This window comes from Dermacentor albipictus, unplaced genomic scaffold (assembly GCF_038994185.2).
Source record: "Dermacentor albipictus isolate Rhodes 1998 colony unplaced genomic scaffold, USDA_Dalb.pri_finalv2 scaffold_26, whole genome shotgun sequence".
Lineage (NCBI taxonomy): Eukaryota > Metazoa > Arthropoda > Arachnida > Ixodida > Ixodidae > Dermacentor > Dermacentor albipictus.
The window spans coordinates 3,513,144-3,530,248 of record NW_027225580.1 but is presented as its reverse complement, the minus strand read 5'-3'; the positions used below and the strand labels follow the sequence as shown (position 1 = coordinate 3,530,248).

Sequence of the window (17,105 nt, the reverse complement as noted above, 5' to 3'; positions counted from 1 at the left end):
TTTTTCTTTACATTCTTCGTGTTTTACGCAACCCTGTGAACGTACGACGTGCCTATTGTATTTTCTGCGCCACTAAAACTTGCTGGATTGGCTGGATTGTGCCCACACATTTCCGGACCTCCGAGTAAACCTGCCTGTGAAAAGAAGCATACCAAGGCATACGTCACATGCGCCATGGGCGTTGTGTACGAGATCCCGCCTAAGTGCGGAAAGGTATATATCGGTCATACCGGAAGATGCGTCAGCTTTTCATTTACCTATGCGCTGTAGGTTTTGTCCCTGCGAGCCAATTCTTTACGGTATTCGAATTCTAAGCAAGAGTTGCAATGCTTTGGGCAGAAAAATCATGGAGGCATACTATATTAGAAAGAAAAAAAAGTGCCTGTATTAGTACTACGTCGGTTGCTTTGCATAGCAAAGAAAAGCAGCTTTTAGAAATGATGCTGTAATCTATGGGCTTCTTGATATTATGGATTGGTTGGCTTGATCGGCAGTGCCCTTGTGCGATCCTGGTCTACTGTGTACTTAAGCAGGCGAAGTATTAAGTATAAAATTTAGTTACGAGTTCGCGCTTCTCCTGTGCTTCTGTGTCTATCTTCTCTCCCGTCTTGGAATTGCGCTTACCAGTATTAAGTTGTTAAGCATGAACCAACTAGCCCAGCAATAAATTTTGTTAAAGGACGTGTCTTGCAGCTTCAAGGTAAATATGAAGAATGTACGAATGAGGTGTAGTTAGGTGGCTGTGACCGACGCCTAGTCGTTTGCCATCTGATTGAGCAATGGAGAATATCCGCAACCACTGAGTGCAGAGCATAGACATAATATTTCGTCCAGGTGAGCTGTCTCCTTCAGCTTGAGCAGCGGTTGCTATAACTAAATTAAAATTTCACAAATTAATTCACTAGAGAACAAGCTTTCTTTCTAACCACTCCCCATTTGTCAGTTTTAATTCCCCAGGATTTGTAAAAATTTGTTTCATCCGGTGTCCCCCAGGGTTCAGCTTTAGGTCCTCTGGTGTTCTTCAGCTATATAAATCATTAATTATTATATTATTATTATTATTATTATTATCATCATCATCATCATCATCATCATCATCATCCTATTTCATGTCCTCTGCCGGACAAAGACCTCTAACTGCGATCTCCAGTTACCCCTGTCCTGCGCCAACTTATTCCGAACTTGCGTCTGCGAATTTCCTAATTTCTTCACCCCACCTAGTCTTACGCCATCCTCGACTGCGCTTCCGATCCCTTGGCACCCATTCTGTAAGTCTAATGATCCACGGGTTATCTATCCTACGCATTACATGGCCTGCATAGGTTCATTTTTTTCCTCTCGATGGCAATTAGAGTATCGGCTTGCTATCTCTGCTTGCTCTCTGATCCACACCGCTATCTTCCTGTCCCTTAACGTTACGCCTGACCTTTTTCGTTCCATCGGTCTTTGCGCAGTTATTAACTGGTTCTAAAGCGTCTTTGTCACTCTCCATGTTTCGGCCTCATAAGGTAACACCGGCAGAACGCATTAATTCGGCACCTTTCTGTTCAATGATAGCGGTAAGCTTCCAGCCATAAACTGGCAATCTCTGCCATATGCACTTCAACCCATTTTTATTTTTCTGCAAATTTCCTTCTCACGATCAGGGTCCGCTGTGAGTATTTGACGTAGGTAAGCCTCCTCCTTCACAGACTCTAGAGGCTGACTGGCTATCTTGAACTCTTGTACACTTGTCAGGTTATTGAGCATTATCTTTCTCTTCTGCATATTAATCTTCCACCTTACTCTTACAGTTTCTCAGTTGAGGTCCTCAATCATTTGTCAAGACATCACGTATGCTTCTTGTGCTCCTTGATTACGCAATTCATCTATGACTGCTGATATCACATGTAAATGACCTACCAAATAACTTGCCCTCCAGATTCTGCCTGTACGCCGACGACTGTGTCCTTTACGATGTGACTGAAGCCCCCGAGGACAACATACGCCTTAACAATTTATTCGCCCTGTTTTCAACCTGATGTGAGACATGGCAAACAAACCTTAACTTTTCGAAAACCGTTGTTATGTAATTTAGAAACAGGACTATACCTTCATTTTTTATATATTCGCACAATAACTCACCTATAAACAGGCTATGCAATTATAGTTACCTTGGTATCGTCTTCACAAGCACTCTATTTTGGTCTCACCATGCTCAGACGGTAGTAAACAAGGCACTAAAAACGCTTGGATATGCGAAACGTACAATTTCCTCCGCCCCAAAAGAGCACCGAATTTTGGGCTAGTTGGCTAGCCAAAAATAAGAATCAGGATGTTATGGAGATAATTGAAAGAGATTGCATTGAAAAGGACTGTGTGTCTGTCGTGTGTCAGTGCACCTTCTGTTTTTCTGTCGCCCACAGGAACTAAGTTTCTGAGCATGGCCACCTGATGTCGGCATTTCGGCCTTGTGACGTCATGAATGAAATTGTTCATATGATGCAATTTTGTAAATATACGATCAGTTGGAAGTAAGCGCTTGTGTTGTCTACTCCTCACTTTGTCCTTGCTTGTGCGCGCGTGACCGTGATCTGCTATGCCTCAAACAAGCTTCAATTGTACAAATCGGTAATCCGGCTCATACTAGAAAATGCCTCAGTTGTCTCGTGCCCGTACTATTTCTGTCATGTAAAAGAAATTGAGGCTGTACAAAAATAAACATTGTACGCATTATATACCAAAGATTCGGATACTTTTCCCCGTTTTCTGCCCTTCCTTCATTGAATTTATCTTCGTTCCTTGTTCGACATGAAATCATTTCACTGAAACCAATGTACAATATCATCAACTCTTGTTGGCAACTATCAAATTGTGAATACGTGTCCGTTTGTAAACAGTCTTTGACCCGCAGTTTTCATGAAGTAAACATGAAACCACTTTTTGTTTGCACTAACACATTTCAAAGCAGTTTGTTTTCGGCACGCTACATTGTACTATGAAATTCTTTATCTGGCCATATCCGTTCCTTCCCATCGAACCAATTTGTCGCCGCAATCGTTGGAAACACAGCGTTGTACCAATTTCTCTGTTTCTTGTGGAATTTCTAATTTGTTGTTACAAACTTTTTTGCACTGTACTTAGGCTTGTACCCATTCCTGAAACAGCCCCTTCAGGGCTGTACTATGTTCAAATAAATAAGTAAACTTTTCTTCTTATAGATACTTGTCTGTGAAATGAGATTTTTTTTTCTTTGCCTACAGTTATTCAAGTAAGAGCCGATCGTCGGTCACAATGTTTATCTTTTACATGCCTGCGTCTAAAGGAGCTCCGTTATTCTCAATACGGCACAATGCCACACCTTCGCTCGTTGCCGCACCCACCCGCCTTACACCCTCTCACCTTAAAAAGAACCCCACCTATATAAACTGTGGCAAGGAAAGCATATGTCGCCTTGAAGAAGACAAGTCCACTTGTCGAAACGTTGGCTCCTGCTTTCACCTTGTTCTCGTTTTGCTCATCCTCATACATTAGCGCAGTCTCGTTTGGCTAAGACGTCAAAAACTAATATATAGATGCTTCAAACGCTACAAAAGAAGGTTTAGAGCACATAGCTAACGTAGATTACCGCTCATCAAAGCACCACTGGTTTCAGGATTACAATTTTGTTCAAGTTCAAAACACGCACGTCCATTGTATTCCATGCTCTCCTTATTTCTCTTCTCGCGCTTTTAAACAAATTTTCAAAGATACCACACGCCTAATTGCTGGAGCTGTTACCTCACGCTCAAGAAGTACCGATATTTCGTTTCTTCAATGACTTCAAAATAATAACTAGGTTCAATTTTGGATACATCATTTGCGAACAATAGTAAATCAGTACACTCATGCAAAAATTTCGCGTCTAAGGAACTCCGGTTGGCTTTTGTAAACATTGTTTAATTTTCACTGTGTTGCGAAATTGGAAAAATGAAGTCATTGTGATGCTTTGCCTTTCCGTTCCTGGTTCTACTTTTTTTCTTGGATTATGAGATATTGTAGAATACAAGATATAGTGACAAGAAACGTTGTGAACACGTACACCTGGCCACAAAATATTATGGACCATGAAATCTGAGAATAAGCTGAATATCTCCACATCCTCACAACGCAGCCTGGTACTTGCAATTCGGACCTCGAATGGAATATGCTAACAATATAGTCGTATACAGTTTTACTGGCTACTGCTGCAAGCTGCTCGGGAATTGAACGTGTTCTGACATCCTGTGGTCCGTAAGCTTTTTGTGGCCGAGTGTACTTCTTTTCTAATGTTTTCTTCTTCTCATCGATGCATGTCTCTTACCTTCATTGCATTTTGCTGGTCTTTATTTTACTTTTTCCATAAGAAATACCATGTACAGTCAGAAATATATTTGTCATTCTGTTCCCTGGTGTTGGTATGACGTGGTATTACAAAATTCAGTGTTTTACAACTACCATAATATGTATCGTACATTTTGGTCATGTATTGTTGTCGTCCCAAATGCCTTGTCAAGGGCTCATTGGCGCAGTCAAGCTGTCCATCAGGGCAAAAACGGATCGGTTGGAGATATTGAAGCGGATTTGCAGAAAGCGGCGGAGATCGTGGATTCCCACACCCACCGCTGCGGTCTTCAAGGCTGCCCGTCCAAATCCGAATTTTTGCACATTCGCCCATCGCCTAAGCACTGGCCAGGGATAGTTCCTTTTCCTGGCCAGAGGTCCCATACCAGAACATGATGAGATTAGAATGCTTGCTCTCTTTATCCACAAACATCGACGCGTTGACACAACACCACCCATACGGCGCAAGGTGGGGGACAAGCTGGGCCGTATGGTCCACCAGATTTCCAACAAACGTGAGGAGTTACGGTGCAAAAACGCCTTGCGGCTGATGCATGCATTCGTGACTAGTTGAGTCCTCTACTCGACTCCTCAGCTCCACCTGTGCAAGTTTGACGGGAACGCCCTCGAGGTGATTCTCAGAAGGATGTACAAGCGTGCCATCGATCTTCCGACGAACACATCCAACCAGCGCCTCATGGGCCCGGGGATGGTAAACACCATCGCGGAGCTCCGGGAGGCACACTTGACCAATCAATATACAAGACTTTCAAAGGCGCGGTCGGGACGCCGCCGATTAGCCCGACTAGACATCCACCAGGCCACACAGACGGAAGAGCGCATATGCGTCCCCGAAGTCTGGAGATGCGCCTTGCATGTGCGCCCTTTCCAGACCAACATGACACGTGACGGCTACAGTGGCAGACGCCATGCGAGTGTGGAGGCACTAGCCCACCACTGTAGGAACCAACACGCAATCTTCGACATGGGCTCCTCTGGCCCTCATCATGGGGTATGGTACATGGCCACAGTCATCTACGAAAACGTCGCGGTGAACGGCCTAACGTTTAGAACTCAAGACATAACACATGCGGAGGAGGTCGCCATCGCGCTAGCCACCGTAGGCCAGGACTCGCGAGTCATCATCACCGTCTCGAGAGGCGCCTGGAGAGATATTGAACAGGGGTACATTCCTCTCTTTGCGTATCGTATCCTTCATAGCAGCAACGACCTCGGGGCCGGGGGGGTCCCGAGGTAGTTATGTCTGGAACGACCGTATTGACTATTGCTATCATGGGCCTCGAAGGCAACGAAGCTGCAGACACCGCCACCCGCGCGCCCGCTCTCCGGGCAAGGCCTTGCGAAACAAATGTCGAACCCATCCTCACTTTTCTAGAAATTACTCAAGTATAACAATTCGGCCATGCAATTAATCCTAAGCCATCTTAGGGCGTTACAAAGGTGGTGGAACACACACCCATCTGTCTTTAAACCAAAACATTGCTGTGCCAGGCAATTTTAAAACACTTGCATCCTGTCTGTAGAGAAAAGTGTCCGCATTGTGCCGAGAAGTCTTCAGACATCGTCCATATGTTGTGGGCAGGCCAAACAACCCCGAACGTCACCCATGAAACCCAACCCCACACGGGAGGACTGGGAGGCAGCCCTGTCAGGCTGGTCCGACCTGGAATGACAGAAGGCCCTGGCCGACCTAGCCCGTGCCACGGCTGTCGTCAATGGGCTCCTGTAATGAGGAGCCCACCTAGTGATTGTGAGAAGTGGCCTCCTTCAGGTCACCTCAAACTTCCTCCCTGTAAAATATATGTAATAAAGTTTTTCAGACAGAGGCTAGCGGGATTACTGCGACCCATCGAGCCTCCTTGTCAATCGTGCCAGCCAACAGGCATGGAATTTTACTTGGACTGTTTTCGACGTTAACATGCCGATATAAATGAATCGTCGTGGCCACCGACTACCTTACTCACTACGCCGAAGCGAAAGTCTTACGCAGAGTTAGTGCGCCTGATGTTGCCCCTCACATCCGAACGAACGAGCACAGTGAAGGTAGAAAGCGAACGCGGAGCGCAGCGGTAGATGAAAGACGGTGATAGCGAAAAGAGCGCGAGGAGGAAATGGAGGAGTCCGTATCAATGAACTGCTTTTTCAATGGAGGTTAAGCAAGCTATACAGCAACACAGTTGGACGAGTCACTGGAGGACCATCGCCTGCCAGCCACTGACGAATGGTCGAACGGAACGCCTAAACAGGAACACTGCTGCCAAATTAGCAATGTACGTCGACTTCGAGGACATGACGTGGGATACCGTCCTTCTATACATAACTTTTGCTTACAACATGACGGTGCAACAAACGACGCACATGTTGCTGTTCAAATTGGTTTAGGGAAGGAGGCCGGCAACGAAGCTCGCCGCAATGCTGCCACCGACGAAGAGGATCTCGACGTCACCGCCTATCTGCAGCGCGCTGAAGAGACACTACAACTTGCCCGCATCAAAAGCCAGCAAAGGATGGACAGCCGACACTAGAATCTTCGACGACACTTCGTGGAATACCATCCCGGCGACCGTGTTTAGTTTTCAACCCCGATACGCCGACGTGGACTCAGTGAAAAGCTACTATTTCGACCATACGAGATACTCCGATGACTTGGTTTGCTGGATTATGAGCTTTTGGCCGACGGTATTGTGCAATCACAGCGGCGCCGTGCACCACTGGAAGTGGTACATGTATTGCGCCTTGAGCTATTCTACTCACCGTAACAGACTGTGAAAACTGAGTTTAACTTTCTTTGTCAGTTCCCTTTATTGCGTGTGCGTTTTCGTTTTGTTTGCAGCATCGGGAGGATGCGTCGTTAAGAAACGAGCATTGACACGTGCGCTTTGTCTTTCTCCAGTGACGGCTTTTTACTGGATTACAAATGTTAAGCGTTATCGCTTGGCCCAAGACTCGCCTGAATGTATCAGAACATTCTCCATTATTGTAGCCGATTCTATCTGTTGCCTGCGTTGGCAGCCAACCTCTGCTAATGAGAATACATGCGAGACACGAAGAGCGTTGAACGTTCTATAACTTGCGCATGCATTTAGTGATTACGCTGAAACCTCCCATTAGTGATGTATAAGAAGCAGACGCTCTGACCCGCAGAATATATTTTCGGCGATCGCCGACTGCACTTCTAATGCAACTTGCTTTTCTGGGCACAAGTTCGCCGAACAATGAGTTAGTTTTGTGACTGACAGTTCTTGCCCCTCTGTTCTAGCTTCGCCATTACTACTACGTAACGATATGTCTTGCCAATTAAGGCACCGCACCAAGTCAGTTTCCTTTCTCAGCCATTCAGTTTGTTCCGGCTGCTCGCTCATTACAGATAAAACTAGGAAGCTTGCAAGCCGACTCACGGGACAAGGTTATCTCCAGCGCCGTTGAAACTGCGGCTCGTGGGCGTCGAAAAGTAGCGGTAGTAGGGAAAGTACGTCACGAGTGAATCCAGACCATTGAAGATGCGTTCGACGGCGTTGAAGATTGTTTCCGCTTCTGCGTCCCGTTTCACGTTTCCGTCAAGAAGTCCAAGCTTCTTCCCCAGGGATGCCATCATGATTGCTAAAAGCAGACGAACAGAAGAAAAAGGTAAGTGATGATGAGTCACTTTTTTTTGCGACGCAGTTTTACTGCCGCTGATGCACAATGCATGTGGCAATATATATAAACATTTAGTTTAGCTGATATAAAAATCACGCGAAAACATCACGCGCGTTTTCCCTAACGGTACCGCCATAGAAGCCCACGGCGCACGCGTGGCCCCATGTCCACTGTGATGCCGTGACAACTGCTGCGGGTGTAATTCGTGCCGGGTTGGTGGCGTGACGAGTTAGATGTCATGTCACCCCTCAGTTTTCCAAAAGTAGTGCCATTCTTAAATCTTTCCGCCACCCCGCTCTTCCCAGCGTTTCCTCCTCCACGCCCCCTGTCGTCCCAGCCTCCTCCGCTCCTCCATGGGCTGTGTCACATGGAAGCACGCGACGAGCTTTTGCACATTTTTTTCTTGCCAGCCCTCTCCGACCGCCATTGCTGGCCTAAAGCGGCGAAAGTACGCGCAGATGGATTGATCGCGGGATGTCAAGAGATCAAATCGCGGCCACGTCGGCCGCATTTCCATATGCAAGGACGCCGGTGTTCCGCGCACTGGGGCCACGTAAGGAACCCCAGTAGGTCAAAATTAATCCGTAGTCCCCCATTACGGCGTGCCCTATAATCAGATCGTGGTTTTGGCACGTAAAACCCAAGAGTCATTTTTTTCTGTCTTGTGTGCCTTGAGTGTTCCAGTTAAAGCAACACTGCTTCCCTGCAAAAACATGCAATGCAAAATAATACAGACGCACGCAGTGCACAGATATAACATTAGCACTTCAACAAAAGTCTTACTGGTGCTAATGAGTGGAGGATAATAATTTTGTTAACCTCTGTCCAGTTGTCCCACGAAGTTCGTTCTTGCTATCAAATTCCGACCACTTGCACTTCAATAAATAAATGAATAAGTAAATAGACAAATAAATAAATAACTATTTCATGTATTGGTACGTTGTTCAAATTATCGACACTGTCTACGTGTAAGAGCGTTGCTCATGGCTGCCACAACCCATGCATGAGCTACACACATCTGCAAATGACTCGGAGCAGAAGCGACCGTGTTGCTAGGCATTACTGGCCCCAGACAGTTGGAATCTCTCATGCGCCGGCCGAACAAAAGTATCCTGCAGGTACATAAATGAACATACGAAACCACTTACTCATACCTTCACGCAGTCAAAACCTGAAACAGAGGTGTTTGAGCACACCGTGTGCTTGCGTGTGTTTCAGCAACACGATATTTCGTGTTTCAGCAACACGAAATATCAGCATGCGCGTGCTTTACGCCTTAAATAATGGTCCTTTTCTCTGTATTTTTTAGAAATTCCAGCATGACATTAATAAGGCCAGTTACCGACCGACAAAGCAAAATCTCGCCTCAAAACCTGCTCTGCAGGGCTCCAACGAACTTTCCTCCAATTTCCTCCAGTAGAGCGGTAGCTGTCGTCTACTAACGAGACGTTTATTTGAGGGATCGCCAGCCGTTTGTGCACAGGCTCGAGCAAGAGTGGGCGAGAGATGAAAAATCTGGTTGCTTTTGCTCCTTGAATATGCGACTCTGCCTAGGCACTACGGAGGAGGTTTCTTACTGCGTGTTGCAGAGGTTTGTCCCTAGGCGTGCTGGCATGTCGGGATGGGGTAGAGTTCGCTTACGCACGCGCGCTGGCTGCCGGCGCTGTAAAATAGGTGAAGTAGCGGGCACTGACACTCGATAAGGCGACCGCGGTGTCGGATGGAGTGTCTCACAGCTGCGGCGTTGTGCTAAGTCAGTCGTGGCGGATCATAGCTTTCTTGCGCCTTACGGCGATATATCATGTAAATAACATCACATATGTTTCTGTTGGAGCATTAGCGACCGTAGTAATAAAGCCCGGGCGGCATATCTTGAAATCTAGAAGGCAGAGCACTGTAGAAACCGCAGTTGAACGCAAGTGGCTGAATGGCCGCCGGTGTCGATGACTGATTCAGCACCAGCGCTGCAGGCACGACAACAAAGTCTCTCCTCCGTACCTTCAGTGGCAAAGATCTGACTGCTGTTGCAGAAGTCGCGGGGCGTGGTAGTGCTAAACTTAGCGTCACAAGTTGGCGGCTGGAGGTAACTATATTTATTCAATCGTGTTTTTAACTAATTGTAACAACGTGTCATTATTTCGCATTATTGGCGGCGCCTCCAGGACACCAAAGCGGCAACGGGGACACTAAAGCTAGAACCCCGACTGGTTCGTTGGTTGGAGCTCGCTGAGGCCTGCGCGTGCTAGAGGTGTATAAGATCGGCCGTCCGCGAGAGCGGGCAGCCAATTTTTTCATGCGAGCACCCTCTCGCACGCTTCAGCTTCCGCGGCCCCAACACACAGGCCGTCATGCTTCCAGCTTTGATCCCTCCGCTAGCCCTTGGGAGCCCCGGAGGTCCTGCACCACCAGCTTTATTATAATCTCAGGTGCACTCCTGAGGCCTCCGTCTGCTTGTTATATGCGCCCTCCTGGATCAGTGCTTGTAAAAAAAATAAATCTATCGTCGCGACGAAAAGAGCGACCCGCGACTTATACAACACCAGTCAGAACCTTGCCCCTACAGACACAGCGATCACCAAATGGGGCGAGCGGGCCCGCTGCCTCACCGCGCGGGCAGCCAGCGGCGGGGCGTAAACAACCTCGACCGCACTCCGCAATTCGGCATGTCTAGGGGACGAACGCATACAACACGCGCTAAGAAACATCCTCGGTACTGCCTAGGCAGAGTCATATATTGATGGAGCAAAATCCCCCAGATTTTCTCGCTCGCGCCCGCTGTTACTCGTGCTTGCTGCCCACAAAAGGCTGGCGATCCCTCAAACGAACGTCTCATTCGTCTACTACGGCAGGACCAGCATAGGCGCCGCCACTCTCGATGCGGCGCCGAGCGCGGGAGTTGAGCGGAGGAGGAGGGAAGTGGTTGGCTTCATTTTTGGAGATCAAGGGTTTTAGCATATACGTGGTCCGCGCCCCCTCTGTTGGGGGAAGAGTGTCAAGCCAAAATATTTTTCCATTCCGGTTTCATTCAGGTGCAGCGAAAACGGCGCAGTTCCGGTCGATACATGAGTGAAAAAAATAAGGGTTCAAGCCAGTTCAAGTTTATTTGCGTATCCGAAGAATAATCACAGGGAACAGCGTAAATTTAGTTTGTAAGAAAGGGTGATGCTGCAGATAAGCTGAAATTAGAGATTACGTGCATTGATCTTTTAGGCTGCACGGATTAGCAGGTAAAAATGATCTGAGCAGGTATCACACCAAGGCTGCAGTCTACGCGTAGCGAAGCTTTGGAGAGAAGGAAAAGAGTTAAAACAAATTCACCTACCATTAGATACTCCCTAATGCAAAATTTGAGCGCAGCTGTATCCGTGGCCAATGTCTCGTGCGCCGCGATGCGAAAGGACCCAAGTGTCGCGCGCTTTCCTCCCTTATCGGGAGATCGCGACACGAAGTGCCTGGGTGACGCACAGGCAAGAGCCTTGGGTGCATAGAAATATGCGAAAAGAAATTTTCACAGGGAGAGATCTTAACTCTCCCTTCGCATATTTCTGCGCGGCCAAGGCTATGAGAATGGTTACGTAGTTTTCAACTACGTCTCTTTTCATCGCACGTCTAGTTAGACCGCCATTGTCGTCCGCTATAAATTTTTGTAAGGCCCTAAAGGTAACGGTGTTACCAGTGCCACAAGAAAATACCCTTAAGTGTTTAAACGTTTTTACAGTGTAGCTGTCTACTAATTTGCTCGAAATCATTACTCCGCCTTTCTGGCCAAATTGCGACTTGTTTTCGAAAGAGAAGATTTTGTCATAATGGACCGGATAAATCTATAGAGCTGAGGTGTCTGAGGTACAACATCGCAGAGCGAGCTGACATCTTCCACATCGCATGTGAGCGAGTGCAGCATAAACACAAGAACATACGGAGTCTACCCGCAATCCTCCGTCCCTCAAGTATTCAGCCAGTGAAGAAATCAAGAGAGCCAGAGCAGTTCATGTGAAACTTGTCGCTGTGCTAGGTTCCCTTCTCTCTCCCATATATTCACAGAGCGTCTTCACGTAGTGGTCATGACCCGAGATTCCCGGCAAAAAAAGCTTCTATTTAAAAATTGTGCTGCGGAAGCACATGTCTGAACCAACATGTTGTTTATATTGCACCTACTTCAACTTGTGCGATTAAATGCCACGACACCACTTGGAAGCCTTTCTCTATCTCTCGCATCATATGGTCTGCGACTAACCGAGAACTATTTCACGGTAGCCAGCTTCAAACGCTTAGGAGCGCATTGCTAACATGACTGCCCCCGCCTTCACGTTGACAACAGTACTAATAGTGCAGCTACTTCTAAATAGCAGGGGAAGATGGCGTTTATTCATAGAAGCAGCATAGTTTGAGCCATAAATGCAAGCAATGCATCGATAAAGAACTCCAGAAAAGGTAGCTAGGCTCAAGCAAAAACTGCTTTACTTTTTCACTCCGGAGTTAGAAAAGAAGCCGTACCATTCCGGTTCAGTTGCGGTTCGGTTCCAGATCAAGAAAAAAAAGCGTTTTTTAGACTTTCCATTCAGTTCCGGTTCCAGGGTGCATGCAAATGCGAGCATGCAAGAGAGAGTCGGGAAGGCATGCACGATAATGTACCCTATCTCCCGGAACGCACCCACCTTATGATATGCGCCAGGAAGGTAGCGGTCACAGGATATTGCCACGTGGTAGTGACGGTCAAGAACACAGTAGCAAAACTATGAATGGCGAACCTGTGCCAGAAAAACAAGCTACACTCAAAGCGCAACGATAGCGGTGAACACAGTCGGCGATCGTCAAAATCTGCTTTGCTGGTCAAACGCGTCGGCTTGACTGGCACTTGAGTGACCGGCACTTTCGCTCGTCACTTGAGTCATCGAAGGTTCTAGAGTAATCGCTGGTGCAAGCGTGTGTTCCAGAAAGTTCTACACAATTGGCGCGCACAAGCAATCACACTACACAAGCTTCGGCGACAATAGACGCTGGATAGAACCATACGTAAAATTCGAGAAGCTTCCGATACCTGCGGTCGCGTCCCGCGCTGAGCGATGACATTTGAATGAATGAATGAATGTTTATTTTCACAGAAAAATACAAGGAAGCTCTATCAAAGAGGCTGAAAAAAAAGGCACGAATGCCTGACCAAGTGTCAGTCCCCTTCCCCGACCCGTCCCCAGAGCACAAAACACTCAAGCACACAGGGCAAGCATGGTACACAATGTAGATACATATATAAAAAATGGAAAGCACATGAAATACGTAACAGAAATATTGAACGCTATTTGTATACAAAAGAACAAACAGTCATACGTGAAGCGACAACAAATACATGTTTACTTTGTTTAAATGTATAGGGATGGTGATTCATTTATCATGTTGCCCGGATGATGATTCAGAAAATCAGCAACTATAAATGCTTGCTTCTACATGTAGTAATTTGTCCGCATCTTGTCCTTGTTGTAAGACGGTGTTGTTAGACGGCGAAAATGGCCACCCGAAAAAGATAACCGAGTACACGTGTCAATGCCCCCTTCTAAAGAAGCATTATCCCGATGCTACAACCAGGAGAGGTAAAAGAAAAGGGCACTTATTAAACAAAAGCAATGAAACAAAGTCCAAACTAGCACAGTCGAAAAAAAAAGAAAGTGTAAAGCTGAACTACGCGAAGTCCCAAAGTTCCTTAGCGTTGGTCGAACGGCTTAAGTCGCATAACACAGACTATGGAGTGTTTTAGCAGAGCGTTTATGGTCCGCTCCGCTCAGACCAGCCTATCACAACAATTGGCACGCAGGCGCTCAGCAAAACGCTACTGGGAACACTGACGTGCGTGCGCACAGCACACATAGCGGCAGCGGAACGTGGGACGCTGACCACGTTCCGCTAGGAACCTGATTTAGCGGTGCGTCAGGGGGCGTGTAGATGCTTTCGTAATCGTTTTACCGCCAAGCTGAGAGCACGTGATTGGCGTCTCTGGGAGACGCGCTTGTTAGATAAGTGAAATCAATGCATTCTATGCAGCCACCGGGGCGCGTGAAACGTGTGCGCAGCGGAGCGCAAGCAAACGCTCTGCTAAAACTGTCTAATTTCAAGTCGTGAGCCACGCCATTGTGGTAGCGAAATGCCGTCTGGCACGACCTCATAGCCGAGTGCGCCAATACGTCAGATGATCTTGTAGGCTTTCAATAGTGCCGTGAAACCTTCTCATGAAACCCTCGTTGACATATTGTGGTCCAAACCCAAACACGGTCCCCAGGATCATATTCCACGTATCGTCATCGAAGATTGTTGTGCCAGCTATCGGTATTCTGCTAATTCTTGATGAGCAGGTGGGCTAGCTGTCGGACTTCTTCGGCGCGCTGGAGATAGGCAGCGACGTCAAGATTATTTTCATCAGTGACGTGCGGCAGCATGGCGTCGAGAGTTGTCGTCGGGTTCCTTCCGTAAACCAGCTTGAATGGCGTGATCTCCGTCGTTTCAAGCACGACCGTGCTATAAGCGAAGGTTAAGTGCGGAAGGACGGCATCCCACGTCTTGTGTTCGACGTCGACGTACATTGCCAACATGTTCGCGAGGGTCTTGTTTAGCCTCACCGCAAGACCATTCGTCCGCGGGTGGTAGGCAGTTATCCTACTGTGACTTGTCTGGTGGTATTTTAGAATGGCTTGCGTGAGCTCCGCTGTTCCTCGGTTGGTGATGAGCACTTCTGCGGCACCATATTGCAGCCGTAAGGTCGTCGGTAGGCATAACGATCCACTTAATTCAGGATGATGACGTTGGAAATGGCTCCAACAGTCCATCCCGATTTATTGGAGATCGCAGAGAGAGGCCTTCGTCCTGCAGTGGACAAAAAATAGGCGGATGATGATAATGATGATGATTTGTTGGAATGGTTGGCAAGGAGGCTCAATCGGCGGTAGTAATGCTGTTGGTCTTGTCGGTGGTGTATTGCGTGACTGACAGTCTCGGCATGTCTTGGCGTAACGGGCGACGCCGGCTGTCAGGCACGGTAGCAATACCTTTCCTGTATCCACGATAGCCTCCGAGAGCATCCCAGGTGCCCAGTGGTCGGACCGTCATGTAGGGCGAGCAGTACTTCTGGACGCAGTACTGAGGGAACAACAAGAAGGTATTTGGCGCGGACTGGTGAGAAGTTTTTGTTTACGAGGACGTCATTTTGCAGAAAAGACGAAGACAATCCTCGCCTAAATGGCCTAAGAACAACGTCAGTCTTCCCTTCCAAATAATAGACGAGGCTTTTTAGCCCCAAGTCAGCTCGTTGCTGTTCAGTGAAGTCTTCCGCGCTAATTGTTCCTAGGGAGGCGTCGTCATCTTTGTCGTCTTGCGGCGGTGGGTCAGTGGGGGTGCGTTCTAGGCAGTTAGCATCAGAGTGCTTCCGGCCGGATTTATAGACGATGGTTATGCCAAATTCCTGGAGTCTGAGACTGCATCGTGCGAGGGACCCTGATGGGTGCTTTAAATTTGGCAGCCAACACAAGGCATGGTGGTCGCTTAAGACTGTAGGGGCCCTGGCATAAAGGTACGGGTGGAATTTCGGGGTAGCTCAAATGATGGCAAGGCATTCCTATTCTGTCGTAGAATAATTGGCTTCCGGTTTAGACACTGATTGACTAGCGCAAGCAAAAACCCTGTCAAAGACGTCTTTGGACTAGGGCGGCTCTTAGGTCTAGGCTATTTGAGTCGGCGTGGATTTCGGTGTAGGCGCCTTTGTCGAAATGGGCGAGCACTGGTGGAGAAAGCAGGCGCTGTTTGATCTCTTGGAAGGCTTCGGCTTTCGGTGCTTCCCACTTGAAATCGACGTCTGATTTTGTGAGAGAAGTTACTGGCGCGGCGAAGCGCGAAAAGCTCTTGACGAAGCATCTGTAATAGGCACAAAAACCAAGCGATCTGCCCACTCCCTTCTTGTCGGTCGGCTGTGGGCAGTTAGCGATGACAGATGTCCTCTGCGATCAGGGCTGACTCCATATTTGGTGATGATGTGACCCGAAAACAGAAGCTCGTCGTAAGCAAAGCGGCACTTTTCGGCTTCAGAGTGACTCCTGGTGACTTGATTAGCTCTAGTACGGTCCCAAGCCGCCTAAGGTGGTCACCGAAATTGCCCGTAAAGACGGTGCCGCTATCTAAGTAGACGAGACTGGTCTGCCACTTTAATCCTGCTAACACCGTGTCCATCACATGCTAGAACATTGCAAGCGCTGAACACAGTCCGAGTGGCATTACATTGAAATATAGTGGCCGTCCGGCGGAATGAAGGCGGTTTTCTCCGTGATCCCTGTCGTCGACATCAATTTGCTAGTAGCCAGTTTTGAGATCCATCGACGTGGAGTACTTCGCGTTGCAGAGTCGATGCAATGCGTCTTCTATGCGTGGGAGGGGGTATGCGTCCTTCTTTGTGATTTTGTTCAACCAATGATAATCGGCGCAGAAACGCAGGTACCATCCTTTTTCTTCACCAAAACTAGAGGAGATGCCTACAGGCTTTTATACGGCTGGATGATGGCGTCGTGGAGCATTTCAGCCACTTGTTGCCCTATAACTTCACGTTCACGTACCAAACTCTGTAATCGCTTTGGCGGAGTGGTCCAGCGGATTAATCGACTATGCGATGTCTTGCAACTGGCATTTGTCGAATCCTCGATGACGTCGAAAAGCAGTCTTTGTAATCGTAGAAGACATTTTACCTGTTGCTACTTATTCGTCGGGAGACTTAGATTTGTGTCGAAGTCTGGTTTTGGAAGTATGGTCGTACAGGTAGATGCGGCTGAATCCGAAAGGACAACCGCATGGCTGGTTTCCACAATTTCTTGGATATATGCAATCGTCGTGCCCTTGTTGATGTAATTGAATCCCTGGCTAAAGTTTGTCATTACTTTCGCTTTTCCACCATGCAGTGGAGCGATCCCTCTTCCGACGCAAATTTCACGACCGAGGCAGTAGACCTAGAAGACCCTCGATGACGCCTTCTACATCTGTGGGTGTTTCGGTGCCGGCGGAAGTAACAATGTTGGAGCGAGGCGGGATGCTCACTTGATCTTCGAGCGCACTCAAGGTGTGGTGACAGCGACAGCTCT

General features: G+C 47.7%; 1 protein-coding gene across 2 annotated transcripts in view; it reads right to left on the bottom strand.

Moving 5' to 3' along the window:
• The window catches only part of LOC139052507 (probable cytochrome P450 12a5, mitochondrial), a 151,284-nt gene that overhangs the window by 89,931 nt on the left and 44,248 nt on the right, over nucleotides 1–17,105 (bottom strand). For both annotated transcript variants that reach the window (XM_070529624.1, XM_070529625.1), the window contains exon 4: nucleotides 7,761–7,962. In XM_070529624.1, the coding sequence (XP_070385725.1) occupies nucleotides 7,761–7,962 (202 nt within the window). The remainder of the gene's footprint in view (nucleotides 1–7,760; nucleotides 7,963–17,105) is intronic.